General features: G+C 42.5%; 1 protein-coding gene across 8 annotated transcripts in view; it reads left to right on the top strand.

Moving 5' to 3' along the window:
- Positions 1–703: 703 nt before the first annotated feature.
- CCNB3 (cyclin B3) overlaps positions 704–10,468 on the top strand; it is a 73,338-nt gene continuing 63,573 nt past the window's right edge. For 3 of the 8 annotated variants that reach the window (XM_079764670.1, XM_079764665.1, XM_079764672.1), the window contains exons 1-4: positions 750–779; positions 3,118–3,239; positions 8,455–8,580; positions 9,806–9,892. In XM_079764670.1, the coding sequence (XP_079620796.1) occupies positions 8,491–8,580; positions 9,806–9,892 (177 nt within the window). In that variant the 5' untranslated portion in view covers positions 750–779; positions 3,118–3,239; positions 8,455–8,490. Of the gene's footprint in view, positions 805–3,100; positions 3,240–8,454; positions 8,581–9,805; positions 9,893–10,468 lie in introns of those variants that run through there. The other 5 variants (XM_079764667.1, XM_079764669.1, XM_079764668.1 and 2 more) reach the window with 5 other exon arrangements.

The raw sequence follows: 10,468 nt of genomic DNA, 5'->3' as shown, positions 1-10,468 counted from the left end.
ACCTACACTGAAGCCCCAGGGCAGGTTATCTGTTTCTTTCTCATTGTATCCACCATGATACTGGCCATACAGTTGGGGTCAAGAAACAAATGATGGTTTTGGAAGTTCAGGCAGAAGTAATGGAATCTGAAATAATGACAAATATCTTGGTTAGCTATTTGAGTGGGCAGACTTCCTCATTGAGCAACAATTCTTACACATTAGACGTGACTTAGGATCACCTGGAGTGCTTATTAAACTATAGTTGGGCCCCATCCCAGAGTATCTAATTCTTCAGGTCTGAATATTTGCCTGGTGTTGTGTTTTACATGCACTCTCTCATTTAATTCTCAAACAGACTTATGATACGGGTACTATTTTATTATTAATGGCTCACGGGAGCCCAGAGAGGGCATTTGATTGACGGTGCAGCCAGTTCTGGCACTAGCCACTTCCATCATCCTGGAGGAGGGGTGTTATGTGTATGCGTTCAGAGATTAGCAAGCGTTTTCTTTCTTCTAGGGTTCTAAGATGCAGAAAAGAAATTTCTTGAGGAGAAAAAATGTATAAAGGGTACCTAGTATGATCTTTTGGCCCCATCTAGCGGTTTCAATTCTGACTAAAAAGGGTCAATCCGTTATCTCCCCCTTCTGGCTAGAATGGTACAGTCGGCGCGCCTCCTCTGTGCGCATGCTTGCTGGAGGCTGTTAGTGAGGGGCGGTTGGTAGCCATTAGTCTGAAGCCGTTGGTCTGAGGCGGTTGGTCTGAGGCGGTTGGTCTAAGGCGGTTGGTCTGAGACGGTTGGTCTGAGGCGGTTGGTCTGAGGTGGTAATTCTAAGGCGGTAATTCTGTAAGGCGATAATTCTGAGGCCTTTAGTTCCCTCTTCCTCTGCCCCTCATCTATTTTTGTTTTGATTCTGTTTCTGACTGGCGGGAAACTCCTTTCCCATGCGTAGTTTTAGTTCCAATCCCATTAATAGGTTGTTAAAGGTTCTTTTGCCTTACACATATAAATCTATTTTATGTCAGAGCTGGAGATATGACTGAGGAAAATAAGCTGTTAATCGGAATATTTTTTCCTGTCAGACCAATTTGTCTCGAACATCTGACAGAAAAGTACTTAAATATAGTATTAATTGGTGATAGTTTTTCTCCTTTCCTCCAGATAGTATCTTTATTCGTGAATAAATGTTTTAAACAGAGACTACAAAGGAGAGGAAGGGGTTCTGAAATTATGAACCTCTTCAGGTTCCCTCATAGCACTTATAGGCATCCTCCCCCTCTATACACACACTTAAGGATCCCCCTAGTTTTAGGGGCATTAAAATGGGATGAAGACTGGCCTAGTCTACAACTTTGTCAGGTAGTTGCCCTGCGCGGGGATGGGGATGTCAGTAACGCTTAGCCCTTCTGTGCCTGTTGCTCTCAAAGTTAGATGGTAAATGGGGGTAATGAGTTCATGTGGCCACTAGGAGGTCGCAGCTGCTTAGAAAACGTTTCCATACAGTGAACGATCACCCTATACAAAAATCCATTTTGCCAAGTATTTCTCAAAAGGGAATTTGGTGATTCCCTCCCCCCCCCTCATATAATCACTCTCCATCCTAAATGCATTTTTATGTTATATTTATTGACTTAATATATTTATAATACAGATAATATACATATAATATTAATGCAATATTTCCTTACTTGTCTCATCATAAAGGTATGTTAGGTTCAAAGGAAGAAGTGTCTGTCTAACTCTCTGAATAGACCCTAACAGTGGCACATGTACCTAAGACACTAATCACTATTGGTGATGCTGGTGTATGACAACAGTGACTGGGTTGGCAATAATGACGTGCTGAACATCATGTGTCCTCTGAAATCTTTTTAAAAAATGTCTTTATTGATTAAGCTGTTACATATGTGTCCTTATTCCCCCATTACCTCCCCCATCCCCCCCACTCATGCTCTCACCCCCCTGTTGTCTGTGTCCATTGGTTAGGCTTATATAAGCCTCTGAAATCTTTAGAAGTTGTATTTTCACCTTGTTTTGGCACTTATCGCGCTGAATTAATGTCAGCTACTACTATTAGTAGCTCTCTGCACTTTGAGGACTTACCCATAAAATAGGGGCAATAATTTCTACCCTGCTTCACATCACAAGGCCACTTGTGAAGCCAGCAGGAGTTAATGTTTGATTCTACAAAGAATTCTTAACTGGTTTGAACCTAAATTGTACAGCCGCTCTCCCCTTCCTCCAGCAGGGTTATTTAAAGGAAAATGCCTCTTTAAAGAGACCCAGTACTCCCGCCTGTCAAACCAGCATATTCCTACCAATTGTACGGGAAACCAAGCCCCAATGTAGTCAATTTGACGCGGAGTTCAATCAATTACTCCCCTAGCCCCGCCCCTACTTGCTGGGCGAGCCCACGTCGCAACTCTGCACGCAGATTGGTCCTTGTTGGCCAATCACCACTGCAGTTTCTCTAGGACTGTAATTTAAAAAATTCACTGCTGGCGGATGGATTGGGGGGAACACAGGTCAGGCTGAGATCCACACCGGTCGCTACGACTTGGTGCTCCATTCATTTATCGGGGCTACTCCTGATTTAGGAGTGTGTCCGTGGTCTTTCCTGTTATGCCCCCAATTTCTATGTGAGGTAGGAGCCTTCGGTTTTGTACTGCCCGCTCTAATGTCCGGTATTAGCCACGGAGTGTCCCTTGTTACACGCTGTCTTCTCTTGCCAGGGTGCGCGGCGTCCCTGTCAGGAAACCTTTAATTTGTTCTCCTGCCAGTCAGCAGTCTGTGAAGTGAGCCCCACACGAGGTTGGACAGGGAGTGTGTATTAGAGGTTGAACTGACAAAGTAAATGGGACTAGGTCCCATCATTTAGATGGAGCATCCAGTACACATGCCTGAATCAGAGTACATTTACAAAATTCTTTTCACAAGTGAAAGTATGCAAAATCAATTTCAGCCACAAGATGACGCACTTAAGTCAGAGAATGCTATTTGAGGGATGTGTGTTGAACTACAGGTTAATGGAAATGTCCTTTCCCCTTTGTTAAACTTCTAACATCTCCATTCTTCTATCTCTGCCTCCAACCCTTCAACCCTGGCTTGCCCACTGCTCTCTGCTATGTGATTAGACTCCTGGAAGGCCAGATGTCGAAGGTGCCTTAGAACCATGCTTCTTAAACTTTAAAGTACCAGAGACAGAGAAGCATCGATCAGAGAAGCATCCATCAGACTGTCAAACCTCAGAGGGAAGGTAGGGAAGATTGGGGGTAAGGGGGAGAGATCATGCATATAAGCCTAACCAAGGGACACAGACAACAGGGGGGTGAGGGCATGAGTGGGGGGGGGGGGAGGTTTGGGGGTTAATGGGGGGATGAGGACACATATGTAATACCTTAATCAATAAAGAATTTAAAACAAAATAAAGTGCATACAAATCACCTGGGGATATTAACTTGCCTGTACCTATTTAGTAAGGCCTAGCTTGGGGCCTGAGATTTTAAATTGCTAAAAGTTCACACGTGTTGTTAATGATGCTGGTCCATTTACCACAGTTTGAATAACATGGAGGCTTTGGTCCCGTTGCCTCATTTTATTAGGTGGAGAAATGAAGCCTACAGGGGGAAAAGGGACTTGCCTAGTGTCACCTCGCCAGCTACCTGCAGTGTTAGAACTAGACCCTAGGCATACTTTCCCGCCCAGTGCTGCTTTCATTGACAGACACCATGCCCCTTACTCTCCCCAATGTCTTGCTGTCTGTAATCTGCCTTTATATGTAAAACGAACTTGTTACTGTTTCCTGTATACTGTCTTGGTCTACAGTTTTGGAATCTGAACAATTGGGCTTTTAAAAGAGCCAAATTGCCCTTGTGTGGGTTTCAGTACTGCTCTGGGATACTCAATGAGGTCTTCAACATGTAGGGGGTATGGAGAGTCTGGGAAGTGGAAAGGATTCTAAGTTTCTTGTCCAAGTAAGGCTCAGCATTTTGTAGGTGGTAGGAGTCTAGAGTGTTTTGCAGTGTCCTTTTATGAAAGCATGTTTTTAGTGGAGTCATTCCCCTCTCCTAGTAGCAGGAAAATTAGCTACTTGAGTCAGTGTGTGTGTCTCCCAAAGCAAGTGATTATTGTTCAGGATAGTGAAGGTGGTGCATGACCATCATATGAATAACCTTGTTTTCTCTGAGGTTTAATGGGATCTATGACACTCAGCTGAAAAAATTTTAGACTTTTTTTCTTTGCTTCAATCTGATATTTTTTCTTTTCCCTTGAAAGGTAAATGTTTCAGAACATGAGTCTTTGGTCATCCATAAAAAAATTGTATGTGGTGTGAATGATAATAGTGGGGTAAGTAGTTTTCATAGAGTGCAGTTAGGGGTAGGTGCACCCAATTTAGCTTTATTGCTGCTTGGCTGAGTTTTGAGGATGAGATGGAAAATAGTTTTCAATTTTGAGGAAGAGGAGAGTAATACTCACCATTTATTCTGAGTGCCTGCCATGCTTAGGCTTTCATGTAAAAATTTACATTTGCACCACAGGATACCTCTGCAAGTGTATCTTTTTGCAAAAGAGGAAGTTGAGGCTCAAACATGCTAACTTGGCTGGTTAAGAAGTCCAATTGCTTCTTTTTAAAAAGTCCTGTGCTAATTCTACCTCCTCTCTCTACTAAACTAGGGCCTTTTGTTTTGGACCATGGACTGTTCTGAAGTGTTTTTTTTTTTTTTTTTTTTTACTGTGATCAAAGAGATTTTATGTTTTGTTAGAAAGAACCCTGGAAAGAGCTGGGTGATGTATACTGTTTAATAGTTTGTCCTGTGTAGTAAGTCATGTAACTCATTTGGGACTATAAAATGGAAACAGTTTTGTTGTGAGAATCAACTGATGTAGTAACTGTGAAGGCACATACTTTTACTGACTTTTCCTCATCAACAAAATGTGTAATATTTCTCCATCCAAAGCAAAACCCAAATCCTTTCCCCTTTCTTAAATCTTCCCCTCAAGCCGAAGACTTCTCTGTTACCAGCCTACCCCCAGCCTAGCTTTCAACCCCTTTATAACTCCTCCCCAGCCCATTCTTTATACGTACTTTGAACTCAGACAACCTGGATATACCTGGAACCTTCTGTTCTCTGCATGTTCAAGTCTCTGCCTGGGCTCAGGCTTTCTTTGCCTGGAAAGCCCCCCCATTTTACTTGGGAACGTCCAGATCATATATAACCTCCTCTATATTTCCATTATGTTTCTCTAGTACTTTTAAAAATAATTTGTCACTTTTTTTTTTTTGCATAAGAAAGATGTACTTTTTAAAGGAATGAAGACGTATTTTGGCAAAACATCTACTCTCCCAGGTCCTGGGTAAAGAGGGACCTCTACATTCTGAAGCTAAATTGAAAATTATTCCCTTCTCAAGGGCAGTATATATAGCAGCAAACCTTCCAAATCTGTTGTCACAGCCCTCTGCACTCCCGAATCTACTTTACGGGTGGGCAAACTTAGACTTAGAAACAGAAGGTGACCCAGAACAAGGGGACACTGGGGCTGGCTCAAGGTGAGGGCAAACAGAAGGTGTCTCTACTCAGCCAAAGTCAGGGCCTCTGCCTATATGGAGGGGGAAAGGAAAAGCTAGGATGCCCAAAACTCCCTCCTTCTTCCAGCCTGGGGAAGCAATGGTTCCACATGTCAGGAAAGAAAGGCAGGTTCCTACACTTAGTAGCAAAGGCCAGGGCAGGGCAGAGTTCCTCCTGAGGCCTCTTCAGTGATGCTCTCTGTGTTTGGGTATTGTGGGTTCACTGCTTCCATAACTCTCTTGTCACCTGCATCTGAGCCTAGGCCTCAAGTCTTTAATTATTTAAAAAAGGCAGGGTGAGGAGATGGTTTAAGAGAATATGAGACACAAAACAATCTTTCCACAGCCTCCCTTTAAGTAGGCTGGGTCTTTCTAAAGATCCCCTTCACCCTGTCTCCTAGGGATATTTAAAGGCAGCTTTATGAGATTCTATACTGTGTTTTGTGTTTCTTTTTTTAAAAAAATGTATCTTATTAATTTTTTTTTTTACAGAGAGGAAGGGAGAAGGATAGAGAGTTAGAGACATTGATGAGAGAGAAACATCGATCAGCTGCCTCCTACACACCTCCTACTGGGGATGTGCCCGCAACCAAGGTACATGCCCTTGGCTGGAATGGAACCTGGGCAGGCCAACGCTCTATCCACTGAGCCAAACCAGTTAGAGCTCTTTTGTGTTTCTTGTTTTGAAAAAAATAAAATAATATATATATATATATATTTAAAGCAATAGTTCTTTGGTCCCTAAACTCTAAGGAATGATATGATTTTGAACTAAGTAAATCTGGGCTTCCCTTGCCAGGAAGCCCTTGGCAACCCCAAGGCCCTCTCCTGGTTCCCTTCCATAGTCCATCTTCAGCCAGCCCCAGCTGCCTTGCCAGCCTGAGCTTTATGCCACAGGCATAGAACAACCCACTTGATGAAGACAATCCTTAAAGTGGCCTGAACCCCAGGCACTGGACTTAGGTCCAGTCCATCTCCATCTCCAGCTGCTTCTTCAAGAAGGGCTGCTTAAGCACTTCTGTTCTTTTCCTCCCCTTTCTTCTCACTCTTCTGAATCTTTCTGTGGATGGTCAGTGAGAGCAGATCAGTAAGGCTTGTTGGCATCCTTGGGCCTCTTTAGCTGTTCCTTGAGCCTCTTCGTGGCAATTTAAAAGTCATTCATGGCTTGAATAGCTGTCTGGGCACTGGTTGGATTGTCATAGCTAACAAACCCAAAACACTTGCTCTGGTTGGGGCTTGATCCACAAAGACTTTGGCAGAGACTACAACTCCAAATGACAGGGGTGCCTGTATGAGTTCTGCATCACCAAACTCCTGAGGAATAGATAAGAGGTTGTAGCCTTCAGGTCTTCTTTTTGCTGCTGGGGCAGGGCTGAAGGCTGCTGGGGAAAAGCTATGTTCTCCGGGGCATAGGCCGATGGGTAGGCTGCTGCTGCATAGTGGTGCATTCCAGCTTAGGCCTATTGCAGGGGGTCAACCACACAGGGCTCTATACTAGGTAAGGGGAGAGCTGGTTATTTTAGAGAGTGTGGGGGCTGGCTGCCCATTGGTTTGAGGGGGTCAGGGGGCAGAATCCATTGACTATGATGGGTGCCGGGAGACCCGGAAGTGTGCCCTGGCAGCCGCAGGGAGGGGAGTTGGCTGCAGGTGGTGGAGGAGGTGGCAGAGTCAGGCCACATCTCCCTCCTAGCCTCTTCCCGCCACCCCCCCACCCCCGCCACCGCTCTCCCATTTTTCACATTTTTATGTTACTGTTAGAGCTATGCATGCAAATACTTCTAGGATAAGATCTGTGTTTTATTTGTGTTTGTATCTCTATTGCCTGAAGTATCTGGTACATAGTGGGAACTTTGTTATATTCCCTTTAGGGTCTTTCTTAGGGAAGCCTGTTGTTTGTCAAATGCAGTTGAACTTGGAGATTGAATATGAGTGGGGTTGAAAGGTCAGTTGTGTCTGAGTGGGAAGGGTCTCTTGTGTATCCAAAAAATAATTCCTCCTAATAATGTATTTGCTTGTAAGACACATAAGTGTATCCTAACTATTGAGGACTCACAAACTACAAGAACCTTAAGAAATATAGAATGGCCTGGGGGGAGGGAGGGGGACGGGAACAGGCTGGAAGAGGTTAATGGAGGGAAAACGAGGGCCTATGTAATACTTTCAACAATAAAGATTTTTAAAAAAGAAATATAGAATGGGATTCCATACTGAGATGAGGTGAAGGTAGGATTCTTCTAAGAGTTCTAATGACTTTAAATTGTTATATCAAATGATTTTCCAATACGTTACTTTCTTCTGCTATTAGCTCATTTTTTAAAAATGTTCCTATCAGGTGTCTAGAACTGTATTACAATTTCTTCTGCTTGAATGCAACCTTTGAGTACTCTCTGGCCTATTGTGCATATGTGTGTGTGCAGTGCATTCTTGTGTTGTCTTTGTAACATAATTTCCGTGGCCAGGATCCCATGCCTTTTAAAGAACCTTATTCTTACTAACTAGCCTCCATACTCTATGACCTGTCACATTTTTTATTGTCTTCAATGTAAATAACATAAGTTGTTCCCAATGTTCCCAGACCTAAACTTGGGGCTATGCCATAATTTCAGTGCCCACAGAGGATGGCAGGCATTATGCTAAGCTTTTTACATAGAGTATCTAATTTAATTTGAACAGTGTCCTGCAGAGGTAAGTATATTTATCTCCATTTTATAGATGAGATATCTGGAGCCCAGGGAGTTTCAGTCACTTACCCAAGGTTAACTGTGGTAGAACCAAGATCTGCCTAACTCAAAGTCTATTTCCTCTGAGGGATGCTATAGAGAGACTGGGTTTTCTCAAAAGTCTCCAGATAATTCTGTGATGTTTCTGGTGAGTAGTATTTTAAAGAGACTCTTTCTGATTGCAGCCCTGCCTTGGATAAACCCTGCTGAATCTGTAAGAGATGACACCACCACTTGGAAGCGACACACATGAGACTAAGAAATCACAGTCCAACAAAATTGTGCCCAGTGATGATGGCGAATCTGAAAAGGTTAGAGCAAGCTGTCTCTCCTAATAGTGTCTCAAGCAGCCTCTTCCTTTGTTGGCTTAGTCCCTATCCTCACCCTAAATCTTTCCGATTATGTGTGGTTTCATTTAAGAAGGAGGGCAAGAAATAAGAGCCCCTGTGGTTGGAGAAGATCAGCAAATTAGAACTTGGGGAGAAAATATGAACTTTTCTTTCCCATAAATGCATGGCTGAAATGAAGGCCACCCTCCCCAATCTTCCAAAGCAAACAATATTCACCTCTTGTTAATGATCATATCCATACTCCTACTTTGCCTAAGATGCTCAAAGCACCTTTCCAGGAGGTTGCGTGGTAAATCCTGGGTAGATTATGAAGATAATACAACAAATGTATTACCATGCTTTTTATAACTATTTAATTAGAAGAATGGGTCTATTTTGATTCTGCTGTTTTGATCTTGGGGGTAGTTTGACATAGTCATTCCAGTCCTGAGCTGCTTTGTATTCATTTATCATCATACATATTTTAATAAGAATTTTACTAACACTAATGAGTTGTCATTAAGAGAGTATTTCCTAAAACAAACATCATTAGGCCAATTTATTTTCCTTGATTACTTTCCTTTCAGTACAGATATACATTTTCTAATCATTTTCATTTTAATAAAATGATTTTCATGTAGGGGATTAATATGTTTTTCTTTATAAATTGGCAAGAAATATTTGCTACATTTATCAGATTTTTGTCTATATTGGATTTTCTTATTAGATTCTGCCATTGTAAGTTTTCTTTTGTGGTAGTTATTTTTCCAAATGCAACTTGGGCCAGGGATTGAACCTGCAACCCAAGTACATGCCCTTAACCAGGAATTGAACCTGGGACCCTTTGGTGCATGGACTGACACTCTAACCACTGACCAACACTGGCCAGGGCTGAAGTGAGTCTTTTGTAGACAGCATATGTGAGGGCCTTGTTTTGTTATCCATTCATCCACCTAACTCTAAGAGTTACACTGATTGTCATCTTGTCTCATCACAGCCTTGTCCCTATCATCAATGATTACCTCTTTCAGTAATTCTCTAAGCAGCAGTGAATGTCAAAATGTCCTTTTGTTGTAGTTTATTGCGGTTTATATTATGCATCTGCAGTTGCTTGGAGATTCTGGAGTTTCCTTCTGAGCCCCAGAGATGACTCTGAAAAAGACTGTTCACAGTTGGGTATAATCATTTACCTCTTTTACTTTTTTAGAGTGAGGAAGAGTACCAAGCAGTGATATCTCCATCTTCACCTCAGGGACTGCTCAAAATGAGATCAGCTTTGGACGATCTCACTAATGTGAGTATGCTAGTCCAATCCTCTGCTGTGATGTTGCATAAGGTTTAGACAACCTCTTCCTTGAGGGGCCTTTCCAGTTTACCAGACTCTGACCCTTTCTGGAATGTAGAGAGCTGATTTTATTTGGAATCAATGACCCAATTTCAGAAACTGGAGGGGCTCCTCTGCTGGCACATGCATCTGGATTAATTTGTTGGAGTTCTCTTGAAGTAGTAGATAGAGTGATTATTAGATAAGAAATTGTAGATAAATATGAGAACTGTGGGATCTTACATTTATATAAAGCACAGAAGTTGGTCAACAGGTTGCCTCGGCTTTGGAGGTAAGTACTTTGGTGCATTCATTGTAGTCTAGGGCAATGTTTATCAACTCAAGCACTATTGGGACAGGACATTATTGTTGTTGTTGTGTAGGAATTACCTCAGGCAACATCCCTGGACCCCAGAGTTTAAGTTCCAGTAGCATCCCAGTCATAGTGACAATAAAAAATGCTCCCTGATATATAGAACCATTGGGCACCACAGCTCCATGATCTGATCTTCAACTATGGAACTCAATTTTGACTAGAATTCTTGA

Source organism: Cnephaeus nilssonii (genome assembly GCF_951640355.1).
Source record: "Cnephaeus nilssonii genome assembly, chromosome: X".
Taxonomy (NCBI): domain Eukaryota; kingdom Metazoa; phylum Chordata; class Mammalia; order Chiroptera; family Vespertilionidae; genus Cnephaeus; species Cnephaeus nilssonii.
Note: the sequence above shows the minus strand (reverse complement) of the source record. Positions and strands in the feature narration are given on the sequence as shown.